General features: G+C 47.6%; 1 protein-coding gene across 5 annotated transcripts in view; it reads right to left on the bottom strand.

The window, feature by feature from the left end:
* The window catches only part of TBC1D30 (TBC1 domain family member 30), a 156,020-nt gene that overhangs the window by 53,632 nt on the left and 76,996 nt on the right, over positions 1–25,392 (bottom strand). For all 5 annotated transcript variants that reach the window (XM_070755627.1, XM_070755629.1, XM_070755630.1 and 2 more), the window contains one exon: positions 10,816–10,941. In XM_070755627.1, the coding sequence (XP_070611728.1) occupies positions 10,816–10,941 (126 nt within the window). The remainder of the gene's footprint in view (positions 1–10,815; positions 10,942–25,392) is intronic.

The following is a 25,392-nucleotide window of genomic DNA, read 5'->3' as shown; positions in this document are numbered from 1 at the left end:
AAATTTGTGGGACACAACTAAAGCTGTCAGATGCTGCTAGTCAGAATTCAGACAAATAAAACTCAGAGTCCTTTCATTTAAGGTTCAAAGTGAATTTATCAAAATCAGAACTTGAAACATCAAAAGCAAAGCAAAGTCTGAATAAAATGGCGCATAACCCACATACTAAACCCTCATATTTCACCCCCCTGTTGGGCATCCACCCAATCTCCACTGTCCAGACACATCAGGTGGTTCAAGATGGTCCTCCCGGGCTTCTCAGGAATGTGTCCGTCTAACGATCTCCTCCAAACCTGGAAAAACAAAGCTTAACAAAACTTTCCTTCTCCAGCACACTTCCCAACCCCCCCTTATTTCTCTACCCCTCCCTGTCTCTATGACAACCAAGCAAATAATGCAGCAGCAGGCAGCGCAGGTTGACATTCGCCCCCCCTGGAAAAGGGACTTTAGTCCTAAAAAAGAAAACAAAACACAGATATATACAAATTTACATTATGGTTTATCAGGGTATCTCAATCGAAAACGGTCAATTTCCCTCTGTGCATTCATGTGTGTTTCATCCACCCTTTCTGCATGTGATGCTGGGAAATGTTTCCAAGCTACTAAATACTGAGTTCTCCCCCTGGTTTTCCGGGAATCCAACACCTCTTTTACCTCCAAATGTTGCTCACCCTCAATTAACAATGGGGCTGGGGGATCAGGCTGTGGGGGTCTTAATTCACTTATACGTTCCAGTTTCAACAAGCTTACATGGAACACCAGGTGTACTTTCCTTAACTCTTTAGACAATTCTAACTTCATTGCTACCGAATTCACCACTTGTATAATAGGGAAAGGACCTACGTACTTAGCTCCCAGTTTCTTGGACTTTTGCATTGTTCTCAAGAATTTTGTTGACAGGTAAACCCTATCTCCCACCTTGTACTCTGCAGCTGTTCTTTTCTTGGCAGCTTGGGCCTTATGAGACGCCTGAGCCTCATCAAGAGCTTTTCTCGCTACGGGCCAGGTTGCTTTGAGTTGCAACACCCAATCTTTTAAGGATGGGTGTTGAGGCTTGTCCTGAGGTAGTTCCTGGATTGGCACGAAATCCTGTCCACTTACTAACTTAAAAGGTGTAAACCCCGTACTACTATGCAATGAGTTATTATAGGCCACTTCCGCAAAAGGCAAGAGCTCACTCCAATTATCCTGTTGATACTTCAAATAACACCTCAGGTACTGTTGTAGGACTGAGTTCGTCCTCTCACCCCCCTCATTGGTTTGAGGGTGATGGCTCGAGCTGAGCCCATTTGGTACCCAATAACCCCATAAATTCCTTCCAAATGTTAGATGTAAATTGCACCCCACGATCCGATATGATCCGTTCAGGAACTCCATGCAGCCGATATACGTGCTGTATGAACAGTCTCGCCAATGTCTTGGCAGTGGGGATTTTTGAACACGCCACAAAATGCACCTGTTTGGGGAAAAGGTCAGTAACAACCCAAATCACTGTATTCCCCCCACTCTCAGGTAGGTCCACAATAAAATCCATTGATATTTCCTTCCATGGTGACCCCAGTCTCGCCACTGGTTGCAACAGTCCTTGGGGGCGACCTGGAGGTCGTTTAGCAGTGGCACACACCGGACAACTTGCTACATAAGTCTCAATGTCCTTTTTCATTGAGGGCCACCAGAACTGCCTTCTTAATAAATGTAAGGTTTTCCAGAAAGCAAAATGTCCTGCCACTTTAGAGTCATGCCCTCTTTCCAAAATTAGAGGCCTTGACGCCAATGGGATATATAAATGTGAGGCCAGCCAAGCTAGGCCCTCCCTTTTTGTGCAGTCACCTTCATGAGCTCGAAACCAGTCATCAGTTTCCAACGCCTTTTGCAGGTTTGCTATTAGATCATCCGGAAGCTCCGTTTTCTTACTGCTCTGATGTCAAGTCATCGCCGAGCAAGCAGTTTGCGAGGTTGGTATCACTGATTGAATTAGCTCCAGCCTCCCACTGTTGTACTGTGGCATTCTCGACAGAGCATCTGCCATGAAATTGCTCCCCCCAAGTAGGTAGCGTAGCGAAAAGTTGAATCTGCTGAAATGTTGCGCCCATCTGGCTTGTTTGGGGGATAGTTTCCAGGGGGTTTTCAAAACTTCCAAGTTTTTGTGATCTGTCCATACCTCAAAAGGTTTTGTTGCACCTTCCAAGAAGTGTCACCAGGAGAGCAATGCCCAGCGTACCGTGAACGCTTTTTCCCCCCACACTGCCCATCTCCGCTTGGTGTCAATTAATTTCCTCGATGTATATGCACAGGGGCGTAACACCTCTCCTTCATCTCGCTGCAGTAATACCGCTCCCACAGCTACATCGCTGGCATCCACTTGTTCCACAAACAGGTTTGCCAAATCAGGATGTTTGAGGATAGGTTCGCTCGCGAACAGTTTTTTCAGCTTTTCGAAAGCTGCTTGGCACTCCATGGACCACGCCAAAGGCCCATTGGGTTTGGGTTTACCTTCTCCCTTCGTTTTCAGTAGACTGGTAATCGTTAGCACTATCTGAGAGAATGCTGGGATAAATTGCCGGTAAAAATTTGCGAAACCCAAGAAGCTTTGTAATTGTTTCCTAGTTTGTGGAGCCTTCCACTTTAAGACCGCTTTTACCTTTTCCGGATCCATTTCCACCCCATCATGTGAGATGCGATAACCCAAATAGTCAATTTTGCTCTGGTGAAATTCACACTTGGATAAGTTAGCATACAGTTCTGCCACTTTGAGTTTCTTTAAAACTTCCCTAACCAGAGTTATATGTTCCTCTAGAGACTCCAAATAAATTAAAATGTCATCTAGGTAGATCAAGCATCCTTTAAATAAATGTTCATGCAATACCTCATTGATCAGTTGCATGAAAACTCCTGGTGCCCCCTGCAGGCCAAAAGGGAGTACCCTAAATTGGAAGCATCCCAGCGGAGTGTTGAAAGCGGTTTTCCACTCATCTCCCTTCTTTATCTGCACCCGGTAGTACGCTTCACGTAAGTCCAATTTTGTGAAAAACTTCCCCTTCGCCAGATAAGTTAACATGTCCTTCATAAGGGGCAGGGGATACACATTGTGCGTACAAATGACGTTTAAGTTTCTATAGTCAGCCACTAAGCGAAGCGAGCCGTTTTTCTTCTCCCTGAACATGATGGGGGCCACCATTTGAGGCCTGGCTGGTTCTATAAATCCCCTTTCCAAATTTTTATCAATGAAGTGCCGCAACTTAGTCAATTCCCCAGGAGTTAATGAGTACATCCAGGATTTTGGCAATTTCACCCTGGGCACTATATCAATACTACAGTCCATGGCCCTGTGGGGAGGCAGTTTGTTGGCTTCCTTTTCGCTGAACACTGCTTTTAGATCCCAGTATTCTCTGGGGATTTTTTCCTCGCCTGAAATTTTCTCCACTTGGGGGGGACCTTTCTTTCCCAACTCAGCCATTACAAGCCCCCGTTCCTCTTTCCCCTTGTAGGAGATCGTGACCGATACAGTGCACCAGTTTACTTCTGGATTCCACTTCCGCAACCAGGGGAATCCCAAAATGACTGCGCTATCCAACACAGGTCCCACAATGAATTGCATAGTCTCTTGGCGGGAGCCCATGGTCATTATTAAAGTCCCTGTCTCCTGAGTAGAGGGCTTCCCCCCTGCTATGGTTCTATCCAGCTGGGTGAAAGAAATGGGGTCCCTTAATTTCTTGAGTTTGAGGCCCAAACTCTCTGCCACTTCAGGGGACATCAAATTCCTGGTGCAGCCCGAATCCAGTAGGGCTACCATACTCCCCCTAGTCCCCCCGTTCGGGTCCCTTAAAGTTAGGGGAATGTATATGCAACCGGGGGGGGGGCTTACCAAGAAGGCTTCTTCCAGCTCACTTTCCAGGATGCTAGGACGATCCAGAGATCCCAACTCCTCCCTTTTGGGGAGGGCGACCTCTACGGTTTCCTTTCCACTTTTGGCAGCCTCTGAGGATTTCTTATCCGTTGCTCCGACTTTTCTCCGCCACCAGGTGTCAACCTCGGCACAGGTTTGGCAAAGCATTCCGCTGCCCGATGGCCTTTTTTTCCGCACCAGAAGCAGGCTGTAGATTTGGGCTTGTCTGGGAAACTTCGGGGCGTTTTCTTCATTACCCTCTCTCCCCTGGGGGGGCTTTTATCCCATTGGTTATGCTGGAGATCTATCTCCACCTCTGCCACCAACTCGAACCATCTGCTAAGGTTTCTAGGTGTTACTCTACCTCTGCAATGACGGTAAACTTCGTCATCTAAGCCATCCATGTAGTATTCCATCAGAATATTCATTGGGTATGAGCTCCTGGGTGTATTCAGTAACTGATCTTCCTCCCTGCTTTAGGGTCTTCAGCTTTGATCTAGCTTTCCTCTCCGCTTGGAGATCCTTAAAGCGCGCTCTGAGTGCTATCATAAACTGATCAAAATTCCTAAGGACGGGGTCTCTCCTCTCATGCAATGACACCATCCAATTTGCGGCTTCCGCATCCAACGCTCGGGTCACCACCCTAACTCGGGCTGGGTCATTGGGGAATTCATCCTCATAATCTTCCATGTACTAATTTACCTGCCGGCGCTCCATCGTAACGCTGGGTGAAGGGGGGGTTGGGGCCTTGCTTCCGCGGGCTCCCCCTCCCCTCTGTGCAGGACGTCTTGGACTCACAGGGCTTTGGCCTCTGGGGGGGAGGGCTCTGGGCAGCTGCCTGTTGACGATGTTCTCCCTGGCCCAAGGGTCCTGGCATTTGATCCTCCTCCCCCTCTTCCTCACTAAGGAGCAGTTTTAGGGAAGCCTGACTCATCTTTTCCACCGCTGACAGGACATTTCTAATCCCTGTCACTAGTTCTGTCAATAGATTACATTCTTGGTTAACCACCCATCTCTCCTTACTTTTCTTTTTACGATGGGTCACATTTGCATCCGAATCTCTGCTTCCCTCTTCAAGGAGACCTTTTGAGCCTACCCCAATAGACCATTGTGGAATCCGTCTGGCAGGATCGTCTCTGCTGAGGTCAGATGTTTCTTCTTTTTCCACGCTGAGGGGTCCCGGGCTCTTAATAGCAATTTCTTCTTCCAAGGTTCACCCTTCGCTCTCATGTCGGGACATCTTTTGCCAGTCCCTGGTAGATTTTTCTCCAGGAGTGACTGTTAAGGCAGACTTTGCTTAATGTCAGATGCTGCCAGTCGGAATTCAGACAAATAAAACTCAGAGTCCTTTCATTTAAGGTTCAAAGTGAATTTATCAAAATCAGAACTTGAAACATCAAAAGCAAAGCAAAGTCTGAATAAAATGGCGCGTAACCCACATACTAAAACCTTATATTTCACCCCCCTGTTGGGCATCCGCCCAATCTCCACTGTCCAGACACATCAGGTGGTCCAAGATGGTCCTCCCGGGCTTCTCAGAAATGTGTCCGTCTAACGGCCTCCTCCAAACCTGGGAAAACAAAGCTTAACAAAACTTTCCTTCTCCAGCACACTTTCCAACCCCCCCTTATTTCTCTACCCCTCCCCGTCTCTATGACAACCAAACAAAGAATGCAGCAGCAGGCAGTGCAGGTTGACATAAGAATACATTCGCAGACTGACAATATTTTACACTGCAAAAAAGAACAAAGAGAGGAAAAACCAATTCCAAAAATTAGAAGCAGAATTAAAAGCGTTAGAAGTACCATCACAAAGTAGCCAGAGCGAAGACGAGAATAAAAAGAAAAGGGAATTAATTAAACATAAAATAAATTTAATAGAACAAGAACAATAGGCAAAAGAAATTAAACAGGCTAAACAGGAATACTTTGAACATGCCAACAAACCAGGTCGATGGATAGCATATAAATTAAGGAACCAAAAAAAGACCAGAATAATAAAAAAATTAGAAGATAGCAAAGGCATATGCAGACATGGAACTGCTGAGAAAAAGGAGATAGCATTAGAATTCTATAAAAAACTATATTACAAAGAAGATACAAACGAAGACTTTTTAAACTCTGTTGACTTACCCTCTTTAACAGAAGAACAACAACAGAAACTTAATTCCCCATTCACTATGATTGAATTACAGCAAGCACTTAAGAAAAAAATATAACAAAGCCACCGGCCCTGACGCCATACCTGCTGAATTTTACAAGTTAAATACTAATATACTTTCAACAAATATGTTAGAGATTTTTAATAACATAATTTTAGATGGTAACATCCCCAAAACATGGTCTGAAGCCTTAATAACCTTAATACATAAACCTGATACAGTAAAAGAAAACATTCAAAACTATAGAAACATAGAAACATAGAAGACTGACGGCAGAAAAAGACCCCATGGTCCATCTAGTCTGCCCTTTTACTATTTCCTGTATTTTATCTTACAATGGATATATGTTTATCCCAGGCATGTTTAAATTCGGTTACTGTGGATTTACCAACCACGTCTGCTGGAAGTTTGTTCCAAGGATCTACTACTCTTTCAGTAAAATAATACTTTCTCATGTTGCCTTTGATCTTTCCCCCAACTAACTTCAGATTGTGTCCCCTTGTTCTTGTGTTCACTTTCCTGTTAAAAACACTTCCCTCCTGAACCCTATTTAACCCTTTAACATATTTAAATGTTTCGATCATGTCCCCCCTTTTCCTTCTGTCTTCCAGACTATACAGATTGAGTTCATTAAGTTTTTCCTGATACGTTTTATACTTCAGACCTTCCACCATTCTTGTAGCCCGTCTTTGGACCCGTTCAATTTTGTCAATATCTTTTTGTAGGTGAGGTCTCCAGAACTGAACACAGTACTCCAAATGTGGTCTCACCAGCGCTCTATATAAGGGGATCACAATCTCCCTCTTCCTGCTTGTTATACCTCTAGCTATGCAGCCAAGCATCCTACTTGCCTTTCCTACTGCCCGACCACACTGCTCACCCATAGACCAATTTCATTACTGAATGTAGATTATAAAATCTTTATTTCAATTTTTGCTTATAGATTAAAAAATATTATGATCGGAATAATACACGAAGATCAAAACGGCTTTTTGCCAGATAGACAGATTAAAAATAATTTGAGGACAATTATAAATACATTAGAATATTATGAACAACATCCAGAAAAGCAAACGGCTTTAATATTCTTAGATGCAAAAAAAAAGCATTTGATAATGTAGATTGGTCTTTTATGAAAATACAACTTAACAAAATGAACTTTGGAACCAAATTTTTTAACATAATTGACACTATTTACTCCACCCAAACAGCTAAAATTATTATTAATAATGACCAAACAGAAAAGTTTGAGATACAAAGAGGAGTTAGACAAGGCTGCCCCATTTCTCCATTATTATTTATTTTAACACTAGAAACTCTATTGATAAAGGTAAGAAAAGAAGAAAATATTAAAGGTTTAGAAATCAAAAAAGAAATATATAAATTACAAGCCTTTGCAGATGATGTTGTCTTCATATTAGAAGATCCAACAGCTTCTATCTCAAAGTTAATAGGTTTATTAGAAGAATATGGGAAAGTAGCTGGTTTGAAAATCAATAAAAACAAAACACAAATATTAACCAAAAATATGACAGACTCCCAGATAAAACAATTAGAAATTAAATCAAATATGAAAATAACTAAGAAAGTAAAATATTTAGGTATTTGGATATCAGCAAAATCTATGTCATTAAAAGAAGACAATTATAATAAGCTTCTAAAGCAAATTAAAAAAGATTTAGCAACGTGGAAGACCTTGCAATTATCATTCTTAGGTAGAATTACCACAATTAAGATGAATATCTTACCTAAAGTTCTGTTTTTATTTCAAGTAATTCCAATAAATCCTGGAAAAGAATTCTTTACAGAGTTAACAAGAATAACAAAAAATTTTATATGGCAAGACAAAAAACCTAGAATAAAACAGTGCGCAACAGAGGATATAAAAGAAAGAGGGGGCCTTTCCTTTCCGAATTGGAAGTTATACCACCAAGCCGCTTCCTTAACTTGGATCAAAGAATGGCTTACTTTACAAAACAGAAGATTATTGAACTTAGAAGGCCATGATTTAATGTTGGGATGGCATGCTTTTGCATGGTATGAAAAGTATAGAACACATTCCTATTTTAGGAGACATATAATTAGGAAGGCACTTATAGATGTTTGGATCAATACAAAGAAATATTATTTTTTAGGTTTGCCAGAATGGATATCTCCTGTAGAGGCCATATGCCACCCAAATTTAATACAAGAGGACAAGATCTGGAAATACAAAGATCTAGTAGATAATCAGTGGAATTTAAAAACGAACCAGGACTTGCTGGAGACAGGCATTGTCATAGATTGGTGGCAATATGCACAGATAAAGTCTAGGTTCTATAAAGATAAAATAACATATATACTTAGAAAGCATAATAACATTTTAGGTAAATTATTAACAACAAACCAAAGGAAGTTGATTGGAAAAACATATAAATTCTTAATTAATTGTAAAAATACAGAATGGACATTAAAGGACAATATGATTAGTTGGTGCAGAAACGTAAACAAAGAGATAGACTTAAATACTTGGGAAAAGGTATGGACACATAATTGGAGAATAACAAATCAACCTCCTTTAAAGAAAATCAAATTAAAATGTTTTACAGATGGCATTTGCTGCCAAATAGAATTTCAAAAATGTTCCAAACTAAGTCACCCAACTGTTGGAAATGTAAGGTAGAAATAGGTACTTATTACCATGCTTGGTGGACATGTCCAAAAGCAAAATAATATTGGAACCTAATAGAAAAATGGTTAAAAGAAATAACCCAGCAAGAAATTAAGAAAACACCAGAATTCTTTTTATTAGGTATTTCAAATAAAAAATATAAAATATATATATATTATTTAATAATCCATATATTAGTAGCAGCTAGGATAGCTTTTGCTCAAAAGTGGAAAGAATCTGAGACCCCAAAAGAAACAGACATATTTAAGAAAGTTTTAGAATGTGCTGAGCTCGACATGATGACGAGAAGGTTAAACAATCAAGAAGAATCAGAATTTTATGATATTTGGCAAAAGGTATACATCTGGTGGGACACAAAGAAAGAGAGATAACTTTATTGTTATACAGTGATCCCTCGATTTTCGCGATCTCGATCTTCGTGAAACGCTATATTGCGATTTTTCAGAAAATATTAATTAAAAAATACTCCACTCTTCTCTCTCTCTCTTTCTTCCTCTCTCTCACTCTCTTCCTTCCTTTCTCATCTCTTTCTTTCTTTCCTTCTCTCTCTTTCTCTATCTCTCCCCCTCTTGCTCTCCCTCTTTTTCTCACTTTCCCTCTCTCGTGCACCGAGCGGCGGGCAGGCGGGCAGGCAAGCGGCGGACAAGCGGCGGGCGGACAAGCGAGGCGGCGGACAAGCGGCGGGCAGGCGGGCAGGCAGGCAGCGGACAAGCGGCGGGCGGACAAGCGGCGGGCAGGCGGGCAGGCAGGCGGTGGACAAGCGGCGGGCGGACAAGCGGCGGACAAGCGGCGGGCAGGCAGGCGGCGGACAAGCGGCAGGTGGACAAGCGGCAGACAAGCGGCGGGCGGACAAGCGGCGGGCAGGCAGGCGGCGGACAAGCGGCGGGCGGACAAGCGGCGGGCAGGCAGGCGGACAAGTGGCGGGCGGACAAGCAGCGGACAAGCGGCGGGCGGACAAGCGGCGGGCAGGCAGGCGGCGGACAAGTGGCGGGCAGACAAGCGGCGGGCAGGCAGGCAGCGGAAAAGCGGCGGGCGGACAAGCGGCGGGCGGACAAGCGGCGGGCGGACAAGCGGCGGGCGCAGCAGCAGCGAGGAGCCGAAGATCAGGGTTTCCCCTTTGCGTGGGCGGCGGGGAAACCCCGATCTTCGGCTCCTCGCTGCTGCGGCGCTGCCGAGCAGATCAGCTGCTGGGCGGCGGAAGGAACCTTCCCTGGGTCTTCCCAGGTGCGGAAGTAAAAACACCATCTGCGCATGCGCGGCCATGGAAAAAGGGCGCGCATGCGCAGATGGTGTTTTTACTTCCGCACCACTATATTGTGAAAAATCGAGTATCGCGAGGGGTCTTGGAACGTAACCCTCGCGATACTCGAGGGATCACTGTACTACTTTAAATATATTTGTAGCTAGTACTCATATTGTATTAGATAGTGATTATTTACAATACAAATGTAAATTCCTTTTTTCTTCTTCTATAATTCTCTTTTTTCCTTTACCTTAATTTAAGTCATAATTTCAAAATTTCTATATATGTTCTTAAATACTTTAGATGTGTTTTTACTTATCATTTTATAATTGATATTTTAAAGTATTTCATAGATGGTGTTAAACAATGATAAGAATTCCTTTTACAAATATAAAGATGACTTCTACTCTGAGCGGAGCGACTGTAGCTCCACTAAGTGTTACATGTTATGTATGTCATGTCTGTCTAAGCAATTTAATCAAAAATTTTTTTTTTAAAACAAATTAATTTTTGTACTTTAAAAGTTCTGTTAATACATTTCATAAGACGAGTCTACTTTGGAAGTGATAATCGATTGTTGATCTGTGTACTGCTTTATTTTGCAATTCTGGAGGCAAATCTGATAATTTGTTTGATGTACAGATTATCCTACAAAACCAGTATAAAATGAAAAAAATAAATGTGCCATTAGCAATACAAAAGTAAAGGAAGCAGGGAAACTGATCAAATTAAGACAGTGAGAAATAATTTCTTAATTGATTATTATAAAATATAATAAGAACACTCAGCACATAAGCATTATTGTGCTATGAATGTAAATATTTTAATAAGCAAATTAATAAGCTTTTAAATACCTTCACAATCTGTATTCCCATGGAATCATCATCAGGATTACTTCGGTCATTGAAAGTGAAACGCATAGTTTTATCCCAGTCAATCGCTATACTCTTTAAATAGTGATCTGCCAAAGTGAGCCAAACCTTAAAAGATATAATACAAACAATCTTAGCTTTTCTTGAAATGGGTAGCATTTTACATATTTAATATGCTGCCATTAATTATATATAGTACAGAAGCATAAACATGTTCATTTGCTTATTCTAAAATTAAGGAAGAGGCAGAATGTTCCATGCCTCGCCAGAATGAGACCAGGAATTCTGAAAATATACAGCATGGAGAGTTAGCACCTTTCTCACTTTAGATTTTGTGCTTTCTGTGCAAAGTATTGGAGGGGGCGGAACTTAAATTAGATAGTCACATTATAGATGCATCTTGTCCCTGTGCTGCATCTACCCGGCTTTAGCCTTTTTACATTCAGACAATAAGCTGAAATGAGCTGGGGATATTGGAACAATGATTAGAACAAGTAGGCATGACTTTCTTTGGAAGCTGGATAACCTAACCACTTAATTATGATCTGTTACTTCTCTCATAGGAATAACATTTCTACCAGCAAAACCTGGATGGAAATTATCTGTTTAAATTATTCCGAGCATACTAACTAGGAAGCTTTGATACATGTCTCAGACTGCTTATTTACACAATAAAGTTTACAATCACAGCAAATTAAAAACCATAAGCTAAATTAAAGTAAGTTACATAGTTTGTAGCTATGAAATGCCTAAATGAGGAAATTGATGACAATAGCACACATATACCAAGGTTTCAGATACTTACAGCAGACAAAATTGTAGAACTATCAGGGGGGGGGGGAAGGAAGGAGGCTTATGTATATATATCAACATCATCTTGTCTCACGACATAACTATAATACACAAATTCTGTGATGAAAACATAGTCTTTACTTGTCAACTGCAAACCTTTTTATTCTCCACCTGAGTTCACATCATTTCTACTAATTGCTGTGTATATCCCACCACAAATCTGTGTAAACAAGGCTTTATGAACTCTAGCTGATTAGATTATGGAGGCTGAAGCCAAATACCCAGATTCTAGGTGATTTTAACAAAGGTAACTTAAGGAAAAAGCTTCCAAATTATTTTTAGCATGTTAATTGTCCCACCAGAGACAAGAATACTTTAGACCACTACTACACAGTAAAGGTCTCAGAATACTAATATCAAATGACCTAAGTGCCAAAGCCCACTGCAACAACATCACCAAAAAGGCTTCAAGAGTTGTTAACCTAATCCTACTTAGCTTCTGTTCGGGCAATCTCACACTACTTATCAGAGCTTACAAAACTTTCACCAGACTCATCCTTGAATACAGCTCATCTGCTTGGAACCCATACTGCATCTCGGACATTAACACCCAAAGATACTTCACCAGAAGAGCCCTTCACTCCTCCACTCGAAACAGAATACCCTACAAACGAGACTTACAATACTGGGCCTAGAAAGCTTAGAACTATAACATCTTAAACATGATCTAAGTATTGCCCACAAAATCATATGTTGCAACGTCCTCCCTGTCAACGACTACTTCAGCTTCAACCACAACAACACAAGAGCACACAACAAATTCAAACTTAAAATTGCTCCAAACTTGATTGTAAAAAATACAACTTTAGTAATAGAATTATCAAAGCGTGGAACTCTTTACCTGACTCCGTAGTGTCATCCTCTAACCCCCAACATTTTACCCTTAGACTATCCACGGTTGACCTCTGCAGATTCCTAAGAGACCAGTAAGGGGTGTGCATAAGTGCACCACCGTGCCTTCCGTCCCCTGTCCCATTGTCTCTCCTATATTTCTTTATATTCTCTCTTCTATTCCTATATTTTTTTCTTCTATACTTCCTTTGATATATTTTATTCCTATATCTTTTCTTCTATTCTTTCATTGATATATTTTACTATGAGTATATCCTCTGTAACCTTCATTATGTTTTGGAATGAATGAATGAATGAATGAATGAATGAATGAATGAATGAATGAATGAATGAATGAATGAATAAATAAATAAATAAAGATGGTTATTAGTCCTTACTATGAGCAGCTGTGGGCCACTGTGATCATTGCATGATTCACCTTGTACCTGCTTACAGACAAAGATTTAAAGCCACAAAACCAACAATTAAATAATTGTGGACTTGGACTGAAGAGGCAAAGTTAAAGCTACAGGCTTGCTTTGACTGCATGGACTGGAATATTTTTGAAGATAGCTCTGCAAACCTGGATGAACTCACAGACATTGTATGTAACATCATATGTCAGCTTCTGTGAAGAACTATGTGTACCGACCAGAAACCTGTGAATGTATTGTAACAATAAACCTTGGTTCACTGCTAAACAAGCAGCTACATCATTCCAAAGAGGAAGCCTACAGAAAAGGTGATATAATGCTGTACAATCAGGCCAGAAATGTATTAACAAGGGAGATCAGAGCAGCAAAAAGAAGGTACTCTGAAAAGCTAAGGAGTCAGTTCTCAACAAATGAACCAGCAAACATGTGGAAAACTCTTAAACCTCCTTCCCAAGCTGAAGGAAATCAGCAACTTGCAGACAGAAACATAGAAACACAGAAGATTGACGGCAGAAAAAGACCTCATGGTCCATCTAGTCTGCCCTTATACTATTTCTTGTATTTTATCTTAGATGTATATATGTTTATCCCAGGCATGTTTAAATTCAGTTATTGTGGATTTACCGACTACATCTGCTGGATGTTTGTTCCAAGCATCTACTACTCTTTCAATAAAATAATATTTTCTCACATTATTTCCCCCAACTAACCTCAGATTGTGCCCCCTTGTTCTTGTGTTCACTTTCCTATTGAAAACACTTCTCTCCTGAACCTTATTTAACCCTTTAACATATTTAAATGTTTCGATCATGTTCCCCCTTTTCCTTCTGTCCTCCAGACTATACAAATTGAGTTCATTAAGTCTTTCCTGATAAGTTTTATGCTTAAGACCTTCCACCATTTTTGTAGACCACCTTAGGACCCGTTCAATTTTATCAATATCTTTTTGTAGATGAGGTCTCCAGAACTGAACACAGTATTCCAAATGTGGTCTCACCAACGCTCTATACAGCGGGATCACAATCTCACTCTTCCTGCTTGTTATACCTTTAGCTATGCAGCCAAGAATTCTACTTGCATTCCCTACCACCTGACTGCACTGTTCACCAATTTGAGACTGTCAGAAATCACTACTCCTAAATCCTTCTCTTCTGAAGTTTTTGCTAACACAGAACTGCCAATACAATACTCAGATTGAGGATTCATTTTCCCCAAGTGCATTATTTTACATTTGGAAACATTAAACTGGAGTTTCCATTGCTTTGACCATTTATCTAGTAAAGCTAAATCATTTGCCATATTATAGACGCCTCCAGGAATATCAACCCTATTCACACTTTAGAGTCATTGGCAAATAGGCAAACCTTCCCTACCAAACCTTCCCATATGTCACTCACAAAGATATTAAAAAGAATAAGACCCAGAACAGACCCTTGAGGCACACCGCTTGTAACCAGGCTCTGGTCAGAATACTCGCCATTAACAAAAACTCTCTGATGTCTACGCTTCAGCCAGCTGCAAATCCACTGAACTATCCAGGGATTAAGTCCAATCTTCACTAATTTATCTATCAGCTCTTTATGTGGAACCATATCAAAAGCTTTGCTGAAGTCCAGATAGGCAATATCCACGGCACCACCTTCATCCAACACCTTTGTGACATAGTCAAAGAAACCAATGAGATTAGTCTGACATGATTTGCCCTCAGTAAAGCCATGCTGGTTTGGGTCCAATAAGTTATTGGTTTTTAGGTGCTGATTTATCCTCTTTTTGAATAGAGTCTCCATCATTTTAACTATAGCTGATGTCAAGCTAACTGGCCTGCAGTTACTAGCTTCTTTTCTACTGCCCTTCTTGTGAATAGGCACAACACTGGCTATTCTCCAATCATCAGGAACATCTCCTGTTAAAAGGGATTGGTTAAACAAATCAGTCAGGGGGGCAGCAATCACATATCTGAGTTCTTTAAGAACTCTGGTGTGGATGCCATCAGGACCCATTGCTTTATTTGTCTTTAATCGTTCAAGTTTGTTAAATCCCTATGTAAATAGTTATCTCTATGTAAAAGCTGTCTCTGTACAGAAAATGGTTAAAAATAGAAGTCGCGCCTGATTGGCTAAGATGCTGACAGTTCTCTTTTGGCGGGAGCCTGAAATGTATAAAAGGAGCGTATTTTCTCTGTAAAGCCAGACGTGTTCCAGCTGAATGTCACTTTCTAAAAGAGCTGAAATAAAGGAACCGTCAGTTTAAGCCTCCTGTCTCTGGACTCTTCAAAGTTCTTCTAAGACATCGGCTTCTAAAATCACTGGAGCTTAATCCCTACAGCTGGAAGCAATGCTATATCCACCCATAGTATTATATTGTAAGCTGCCTTCTGAGAAAACTGAACAGAAGAGTTGTAATCATAGGTTTATAAGCACTGAAATTTGGGAATAAAATATTACTGGAGAGTGATGTTTAAGCCTAATTATATGCTGCATAAAACCTTAATTTTTCCTCTATGGAAAGGCAGAAAAGTCTAGGCTCAGTAAGCAAGCTGCAGACCATGTATGGACTTGCTTTGCAATATGAAGAAAAACCTATAGCTAACTTCCATATAAGGTATGCATTACTGACATTCCTTTGCTAACACAAAATCCAGGGAAAAGGCAAGGAATGTAGCTTCTGTTAATTACCTAAAGAGAAGCTTGCCTTATAAGGTGCAAAAGTGAATAGTAGCTGGAGGATGGCTTAATGTATGTGGCGTTCGCGAATTGGTTATTCTGTACCACATGTCAGAAGGGTAAAATACAATAAAAAGGAGAGGTCTTGATTCATTCAAGGTCGCCTCATCGAGAAAACTTTCTCTCTGTCATTTCATTCTTATGTGGCAATCATGGCATGCAGTGCCTCCCTAGAGGTCAACCCACCGGGGGAGGGCTGCATGCCTTCACAGAAGTAGCTATTCAAATGGTCAGCGACCTCCTTATTCCCATCAATGTATGTATTATTTGGCAATTTCTTCCTCTTTTGAGGCTTTAGCAGCATATATTATCTGTTTTTCCTCCTTCTGTCTCATTTTATATACTTCTCTGTCAGCTATACTTCCAGACTCTTTATATCTCCTATAGGCAGACTTTTTTCATTGACTATAGCCCTTACATCATTACTAAACCACAGCGGTTTCTTCTTCCTTTTACCTTTAGTTATTTGCCTTACATACAGTCCAGTGGCTTTTAAGATGGCCTTCTTTAATACAGTTCACTGGGCACTTGCTTCTGCCATTTTATCCCTGCTCTTTAATTCATTATTTAAATCAGTGATGGCGAACCTATGACACACGTGTCACCACTGACACGCCTAGCCATTTTCGGTGACACGCGGCCGCCGGGGAAACAGGGAGCTTTAGGGAGTGCAATTGCAACCGCAATTATTATTATTTTTCCTCTCCCCTTAATTAAGAGGCCGGGCGATTTTCGCCCCGCCGATATTTGCGATGGCTGGGAGGGGCGAGAACACCGCCTCCCAGCTGATTGGCGTGGTGCCAAGCATCGAATGGTGGTTGGCTCGCAGGGGCCGCTGGGAGCGAGGGGAGGGGTTGCAGGCCTCCTCCCTTCCCCCTGCCCAGGAAAGAGTTGTAAGAAAGCAGTGTACTGTATTTGAAAAGCGCGCTGCTTTCTTGGAAAGCCAGCTTTCCTGGCCAGCACAGGGCTTTCCCGCCGCTCCCTCCCTCCGAAAACACAACGGAGGTCCACAGCGAAGCCGAGTGGAGCAACGGGAGGCTCAGGCTGGTGGCGGTAGACCTCCAGGGTTTTTTTGGCGGGAGAGGGGCAGGAGGACCTTCCTGGCTTTCCGGGGCAGCTGGCTTGAGACTTGTGCCGGTCAGCAAAGTCAGCTGCACGCCGGAGATGTGGAGAGAAAGAAGGGAAAGAGAGGGAGGGAAGGAGGAGAGGACAGAAGGAGGGAGGGAAGGAAGGGGGAGAAAAGTGAATGAGAGGGAGAGAGAAAGGGAGGAAAAGAGGAAGGAAGGGAGACATAAATATAAAGAGGGAGAGAGAGGGGAATAGGGGAAGGAAGGAAAAGAGAAAAAAGTGGAAGGAAGAGAGAAGAAAGGAAGGGAGAGAGAGAGAGAAAGAGAGAGAGAAGATAGGAAGGAAGAGAGAGTGAGAGAGAGCAAGAAAGAAAGAGGGAAAGATTGAGAAAGGCAGCGTGTGTGTGTGCGCGTGTGTGCGTGCCGCTGATGGTCCGGGAGCTTAGCGTGTGCGTGGAGAGATGAAGAGAAAGAGGGAGAAACGCAGCGTGTGTGGGGTGTGTGCGCGCGTGTGTGTGTGCTGCCAGCGTGTGTGTGGAGAGATGAAGGAAAAGAGGGAGAAACGCAGTGTGTGTGTGTGTGTGCCGCTGATGGTCCGGCAGCTGCAGCGTGTGGGGGGGGGCGCCGATGCTAAGGCAGTCCGTCCGTGGTGGGGCTGCAGGGCAGGCACAGCAGCTCAGGGAGAAAGAGGGAATTGAGATAAAGAGAGAGGGAGAGATGAAGGGAAAGAGGGAGAAAGGCAGGGAGAGAAAGATAGAAAGGAATAGGGAGAGAATGGGAGAAAGGGAAGAGGGAGGATGAGATAGACAGGAGGGAGAGCGGGAAGTAGGATAGAGAGAGGGAAAAGGAAGGGCTTGGAGAAAGGCAGGGGGAGAGAAAGATAGAAAGGAAAGAGGGAGGGAGAGATAGAAAGGAAAGAGGGAGGGAGGAAAGGGAGGGAGAGATAGAAAAAAAGAGGGAGGGAGAGATAGAAAGGAAAGAGGGAGGGAGAGATAGAAAGGAAAGAGGGAAGGAGGAAAGGGAGGGAGAGATAGAAAAAAGGAGGGAGGGAGGAAAGAAGGAGGGTGAGGGGTAGTAGGATAGGGAGAGGGAAAAGGAAGGGCTTGGAGAAAGGCAGGGTGAGAGAAAGATAGAAAGGAAAGAGGGAGGGAGGAAAGAGGGAGGGAGACATAGAAAGGATAGAATTATAGATGCAAGAACTCGCTCATGTGTGATAGCGCACGCCCACACTTTATTTATTTGTTTATTTATTTATTTATTTATTTATTTATACTTATATGCCACCCAGTCCCAAAGGGACTGTCACTCAGACACTGTACTTTTCCGCCCACCCCGAAAAAAAATTAGAGGGAACACTGCCCTCGCCCCTCTGCTCCCTGCTCGCCTTCCAGAACGGTGTTACAGGAGACGGTGCTAAGGTAAACCCTTTCCGGGTTATTAATTTGTAATTTTAAAAAATCATGCCGGGCTCGCAAAAAAGAGAGTCTGAAAAAAAAACCTGCGTGGACGTCGCACCATTTGCTTCCTCCTTTGGCGGCTCATAACTAGATTTTTACAACCCCCCACCCCCCTTGATAAGCTTTTTCTTGAATCTGAACAGTTTGGGGGTTCGCCAAAGAGAGAAAAGTGAACGAGAGGGAGAGAGAAAGGGAGGAAGAGAGAAAAGTGAACGAGAGGGAGAGAGAAAGGGAGGAAGAGGAAGGAAGGAAGAGATAAATATAAAGGGAGAGAGGGAGAAAGAGAGGGAGGGGAAGAGGGGAAGGAAGGAAAAGAGAGAGAGAAAGAGAAAAAAGTGGAAGGAAGAGAAAAAAAGGAAGGGAGAGAGAGAGAAAGAGAAAAAAGTGGAAGGAAGAGAGAAGGAAAGAAAGGAAGGGAGAGAGAGAGAAAGAGTGTGAGATAGAAGATAGGAAGAGAGAGGGAGAGAAATTATAGAATAAAGGGGAGAAAAAAAAGAGAAATGAGAAAATGATTGAGGCAGAGAATGACAGGAAAGAGAGAGAAAGATAATTATGCATATTTGTTATTTAAACTATAAATATCACAAAATTATGTTTTTTTCTCAAGGTGACACACCACCCGAGTTATGCTCAGTTTGTTGGCGAATTTTGACACACCAAGCTCAAAAGGTTGCCCATCACTGATTTAAATATTCCCCCATTTTATTGAAATTTGTTTTTCTGAAATCCAATAATTTGGTTGTAGTATAGGATAGCTCACAATCAGTTTTTACATCAAACCACAAACATAGGCGGTCACTGCAACCTATGTTTTCTCCCACCTTAACCTCTGAAACCTGGTTCCCATTCGTAAAAACTAAATCTAGAATATTCTCCCCTCTAGTTGGTGTCTTAACCAGCTGTGCCAGAGCTGCTCCTGTAAGGACCTCTACTATATTCTTACTTTTGCATGTAAGGACACTATTCCAGTCAACATCAGGCATGTTGAAATCACCCATAATCACAATATCTCCCTTTACTGCCATTTGGGTAATTTCATGCACTATCTTGTTGTCATAATCCTCAGATTGCCTTGGAGGCCTATAGATCAGCCCAAATCTAATGACAGAACTGTCTTTAGATTGCATGCAAATCCAGAGAGTCTCCAGTTCTTTACATGTACAGTGGTACCTTAAGATACGAACTTAATTGGTGCCGGGGGGAGGTTCGTAAGACGAAAGGTTCGTAAGACGAAACATTGTTTCCCATAGGAAACAATGTAAAGTCAATTAATCCGTGCAACAACAAAAAAAAACCGCAAAAAAAACGCTGCCGCCCGGCTGTCACCTTTTAAAACAGCCGTGCGGCAGTAGATAGGCTTTGAGTTTTTGGCTGGGGGGGGAGAAGTAGGACCTTCCTAACTCCCCCCCCCCAGCCACAAGGAGCGGCGAAGCGGCGAAGTGACGTGGAGGAATGAAGTGACGTCCCGCTCATCGCCCGTGTCTGGCAGAAGCTTCTGCCCGAGTGCTCTTGGCCGGTGGTATTCAAAGTGCTGGGGTGGGAGGTGTCCCGACAGAAACGGGCTCCGAAGCGGCACAAAGTTATCCTGTCTCTCCACCTCCTCCCCCTGCGGCCGCCTTCCCAAAGGAGCCTTCTGGCTGCCCAGGGGGCGGGGTTAGCTTTGTGCCGGGGGAGCGGGGGCTGCCACCCGAGCGCTCTTGCCCAGCGGGAGGCGAAGCACTGGGGTGGGGGGTGGGGCTGTCGGGACACCCCCCCACCCCAGCATTTTGAATCCCGCCGGCCAAGAGCACTCGGGCAGAAGCTTCCCCCTCATCGCCCGTGTCTGGCAGAAGCTTCTGCCCGAGTGCTCTTGGCCGGCGGGATTCAAAGTGCTGGGGTGGGAGGTGTCCCGACAGAAACGGGCTCCGAAGTGGCGCAAAGTTATCCTGTCTTTCCACCTCCTCCCCCTGCGGCCGCCTTCCCAAAGGAGCCTTCTGGCTGCCCAGGAGGCGGGGTTAGCTTTGTGCCGGGGGAGCGGGGGCTGCCACCCGAGCGCTCTTGCCCAGCGAGAGGCAAAGCACTGGGGTGGGGGGTGGGGATGTCGGGACACCCCCCACCCCAGCACTTTGAATCCCGCCGGCCAAGAGCACTCGGGCAGAAGCTTCCCCCTCATCGCCCGTGTCTGGCAGAAGCTTCTGCCCGAGTGCTCTTGGCCGGTGGGATTCAAAGTGCTGGGGTGGGAGGTGTCCCGACAGAAACGGGCTTCGAAGCGGCGCAAAGTTATCCTGTCTTTCCACCTCCTCCCCCTGCGGCCGCCTTCCCAAAGGAGCCTTCTGGCTGCCCAGGGGGTGGGGTTAGCTTTGTGCCGGGGCAGCGGGGGCTGCCACCCGAGCGCTCTTGCCCAGCGAGAGGCAAAGCACTGGGGTGGGGGGTGGGGCTGTCGGGACACCCCCCACCCCAGCACTTTGAATCCCGCCGGCCAAGAGCACTCGGGCAGAAGCTTCCCCCTCATCGCCCGTGTCTGGCAGAAGCTTCTGCCCGAGTGCTCTTGGCCGGTGGGATTCAAAGTGCTGGGGTGGGAGGTGTCCCGACAGAAACGGGCTCCGAAGCGGCGCAAAGTTATCCTGTCTTTCCACCTCCTCCCCCTGCGGCCGCCTTCCCAAAGGAGCCTTCTGGCTGCCCAGGGGGTGGGGTTAGCTTTGTGCCGGGGGAGCGGGGGCTGCCACCCGAGCGCTCTTGCCCAGCGAGAGGCAAAGCACTGGGGTGGGGGGTGGGGCTGTCGGGACACCCCCCACCCCAGCACTTTGAATCCCGCCGGCCAAGAGCACTCGGGCAGAAGCTTCCCCCTCATCGCCCGTGTCTGGCAGAAGCTTCTGCCCGAGTGCTCTTGGCCGGTGGGATTCAAAGTGCTGGGGTGGGAGGTGTCCCGACAGAAACGGGCTCCGAAGCGGCGCAAAGTTATCCTGTCTTTCCACCTCCTCCCCCTGCGGCCGCCTTCCCAAAGGAGCCTTCTGGCTGCCCAGGGGGAGGGGTTAGCTTTGTGCCGGGGGAGCGGGGGCTGCCACCCGAGCGCTCTTGCCTAGCGAGAGGCAAAGCACTGGGGTGGGGGGTGGGGCTGTCGGGACACCCCCCACCCCAGCAATTTGAATCCCGCCGGCCAAGAGCACTCGGGCAGAAGCTTCCCCCTCATCGCCCGTGTCTGGCAGAAGCTTCTGCCCGAGTGCTCTTGGCCGGTGGGATTCAAAGTGCTGGGGTGGGAGGTGTCCCGACAGAAACGGGCTCCGAAGCGGCGCAAAGTTATCCTGTCTTTCCACCTCCTCCCCTTGCGGCCGCCTTCCCAAAGGAGCCTTCTGGCTGCCCAGGGGGAGGGGTTAGCTTTGTGCCGGGGGAGCGGGGGCTGCCACCCGAGCGCTCTTGCCTAGCGAGAGGCAAAGCACTGGGGTGAGGGGTGGGGCTGTCGGGACACCCCCCACCCCAGCAATTTGAATCCCGCCGGCCAAGAGCACTCGGGCAGAAGCTTCCCCCTCATCGCCCGTGTCTGGCAGAAGCTTCTGCCCGAGTGCTCTTGGCTGGCGGGATTCAAAGTGCTGGGGTGGGAGGTGTCCTGACAGCCCCACCCCCACCCCAGTGCTTCGCCTCCCGCTCGGCAAGAGCGCTCGGGTGGCAGCCCCCGCTCCCCCGGCACAAAGCCAACGAAGTGCTGCGCTGGGCTCCGAAGTGGCGCAAAGTTCTCCCTGCCTCCTCTGCGGTTGGGAGGCTCCTTGGGGAAGGTGGCCGCAGAGGAGGCAGGGAGAACTTTGCGCCACTTCGGAGCCCAGCGCAGCGCTTCGTTGGGAAAACCTTCAAGGAGATAGTGGCAGCAAGAAAGAAACGGGCTCCGAAGCGGCGCAAAGTTATCATGTCTCTCCACCTCCTCCCCCTGCGGCCGCCTTCCCAAAGGAGCCTTCTGGCTGCCCAGGGGGAGGGGTTAGCTTTGTGCCGGGGGAGCGGGGGCTGCCACCCGAGCGCTCTTGCCCAGCGGGAGGCGAAGCACTGGGGTGGGGGTGGGGCTGTCGGGACACCTCCCACCCCAGCACTTTGAATCCCGCCGGCCAAGAGCACTCGGGCAGAAGCTTCTGCCAGACACGGGCGATGAGGGGGAAGCTTCTGCCCGAGTGCTCTTGGCCGGCGGGATTCAAAGTGCTGGGGTGGGAGGTGTCCCGACAGAAACGGGCTCCGAAGCGGCGCAAAGTTATCCTGTCTTTCCACCTCCTCCCCCTGCGGCCGCCTTCCCAAAGGAGCCTTCAGCTGCCCAGGGGGTGGGGTTAGCTTTGTGCCGGGGGAGCGGGGGCTGCCACCCGAGCGCTCTTGCCCAGCGAGAGGCAAAGCACTGGGGTGGGGGGGTGGGGCTGTCGGGACACCCCCCACCCCAGCACTTTGAATCCCGCCGGCCAAGAGCACTCGGGCAGAAGCTTCCCCCTCATCGCCCGTGTCTGGCAGAAGCTTCTGCCCGAGTGCTCTTGGCCGGTGGGATTCAAAGTGCTGGGGTGGGAGGTGTCCCGACAGAAACGGGCTCTGAAGCGGCGCAAAGTTATCCTGTCTTTCCACCTCCTCCCCCTGCGGCCGCCTTCCCAAAGGAGCCTTCTGGCTGCCCAGGGGGCGGGGTTAGCTTTGTGCCGGGGGAGCGGGGGCTGCCACCCGAGCGCTCTTGCCCAGCGAGAGGCAAAGCACTGGGGTGGGGGGTGGGGCTGTCGGGACACCCCCCACCCCAGCACTTTGAATCCCGCCGGCCAAGAGCACTCGGGCAGAAGCTTCCCCCTCATCGCCCGTGTCTGGCAGAAGCTTCTGCCCGAGTGCTCTTGGCCGGTGGGATTCAAAGTGCTGGGGTGGGAGGTGTCCCGACAGAAACGGGCTCCGAAGCGGCGCAAAGTTATCCTGTCTTTCCACCTCCTCCCCCTGCGGCCGCCTTCCCAAAGGAGCCTTCTGGCTGCCCAGGGGGAGGGGTTAGCTTTTTGCCGGGGGAGCGGGGGCTGCCACCCGAGCGCTCTTGCCCAGCGAGAGGCAAAGCACTGGGGTGGGGGGTGGGGCTGTCGGGACACCCCCCACCCCAGCACTTTGAATCCCGCCGGCCAAGAGCACTCGGGCAGAAGCTTCCCCCTCATCGCCCGTGTCTGGCAGAAGCTTCTGCCCGAGTGCTCTTGGCCGGCAGGATTCAAAGTGCTGGGGTGGAAGGTGTCCCGACAGCCCCACCCCCACCCCAGTGCTTCGCCTCCCGCTGGGCAAGAGCGCTCGGGTGGCAGCCTCCGCTCCCCCGGCACAAAGCCAACGAAGCGCTGCGCTGGGCTCCGAAGTGGCGCAAAGTTCTCCCTGCCTCCTCTGCGGTTGGGAGGCTCCTTGGGGAAGGTGGCCGCAGAGGAGGCAGGGAGAACTTTGCGCCACTTCGGAGCCCAGCGCAGCGCTTCGTTGGGAAAACCTTCAAGGAGATAGTGGCAGCAAGAAAGAAACGGGCTCCGAAGCAGCGCAAAGTTATCATGTCTCTCCACCTCCTCCCCCTGCGGCCGCCTTCCCAAAGGAGCCTTCTGGCTGCCCAGGGGGAGGGGTTAGCTTTGTGCCGGGGGAGCGGGGGCTGCCACCCGAGCGCTCTTGCCCAGCGGGAGGCGAAGCACTGGGGTGGGGGTGGGGCTGTCGGGACACCTCCCACCCCAGCACTTTGAATCCCGCCGGCCAAGAGCACTCGGGCAGAAGCTTCTGCCAGACACGGGCGATGAGGGGGAAGCTTCTGCCCGAGTGCTCTTGGCCGGCGGGATTCAAAGTGCTGGGGTGGGGGGGTGTCCCGACAGCCCCACCCCCACCCCAGTGCTTTGCCTCTCGCTGGGCAAGAGCGCTCGGGTGGCAGCCCCCGCTCCCCCGGCACAAAGCTAACCCCGCCCCCTGGGCAGCCAGAAGGCTCCTTTGGGAAGGCGGCCGCAGGGGGAGGAGGTGGAAAGACAGGATAACTTTGCGCCGCTTCGGAGCCCGTTTCTGTCGGGACACCTCCCACCCCAGCACTTTGAATCCCGCCGGCCAAGAGCACTCGGGCAGAAGCTTCTGCCAGACACGGGCGATGAGGGGGAAGCTTCTGCTCAAGTGCTCTTGGCCGGCGGGATTCAAAGTGCTGGGGTTGGAGGTGTCCCGACAGCCCCACCCCCACCCCAAAGATCTTCCCGTCTGCAGAGGCTGGCTGAGCCGGAAGATCACAGCGCGCGTTGCCTGCGCTGGTGAGGGAAGCCAAGCTGGGAGCGATCTTCCGGCTCAGCCAGCCTCAGCGGATCAAGCCCGGCCCGGCAGCTGTCTTCCGTCACTTAGCCTCACTGGCCGGGAAGATCACAGCGCACGTTGCCTGCAGCGGTGAGGGAAGCCAAGCCGGGAGCGGCGCCGACGCCGCTCCGGTTGCCTGGTCCTCTCCTGCCTCCCACGCTGATGTTCCCCGCTGCGTCGGGCGCCGCCAGCCCCGAGTCGGACACACCCTCCCCGCAGCGCCCAGTCGCTGCCCGCCCCGTCCTAGCCAGAGCCTGAGCCGGGTCCGCTCGGTCGCGCCTCCTCGACCGCCGCCCGCCCAGGATGCAGACCTGCTGCCTCTCCCCGCGCCCACCGCCGGCCCGATCCTGCGCCTCCTGCTTCCCCCCCCCAGCCAAAAATACAAAGGCGATCGCCCGCGGAGCAATGGGAAGCTGAAGCCGCTGGCGGTTTCAGACTCCCGCTGCTCCACGCTGCTCCGCCATGCCTGTCATGCGGCGGCAGACCCTCTTTGTGTTTTTCGCTGAGGGGGGGAGCAGGAGGACCTCCCTGACTCCCTCCCCCAGCGCCGGACCTCCAGCCAAAACCCCAAAGCGGCCTCCCAACCTGCCGCCACCGCCGCCCGGCTGTTACCTTTTAAACAGCCTCCCGAAGCCGAACGCCAAACCCGAACTTCCGGGTTCGGCTTCGGGAGGCTGCTGGGAAGCCCCCCAGCTGTTTTAAAAGGTGACATCCGGGCTGCGGGGCTTCCCAGTAGCCTCCGGAATGCCGAACCCGGAAGTTCGGGTTTGGCGTTCGTAAGACGAAAAAAGTTCGTAAGAAGAGGCAAAAATTTCCTCAACCCTGGGTTCGTATCTCGGGTTGTTCGTAAGACGAGGGGTTCGTATCTTGAGGTACCACTGTATTTTGAATTAGTGTTGCTTTTAGACTTTCCTTAACATAAATGGCTATTCCACCTCCC

This window comes from Erythrolamprus reginae, chromosome 6 (genome assembly GCF_031021105.1).
Source record: "Erythrolamprus reginae isolate rEryReg1 chromosome 6, rEryReg1.hap1, whole genome shotgun sequence".
In the NCBI taxonomy this organism is placed as follows: Eukaryota; Metazoa; Chordata; class Lepidosauria; order Squamata; family Dipsadidae; genus Erythrolamprus; species Erythrolamprus reginae.
This window is presented reverse-complemented; position numbering and strand designations above follow the sequence as displayed.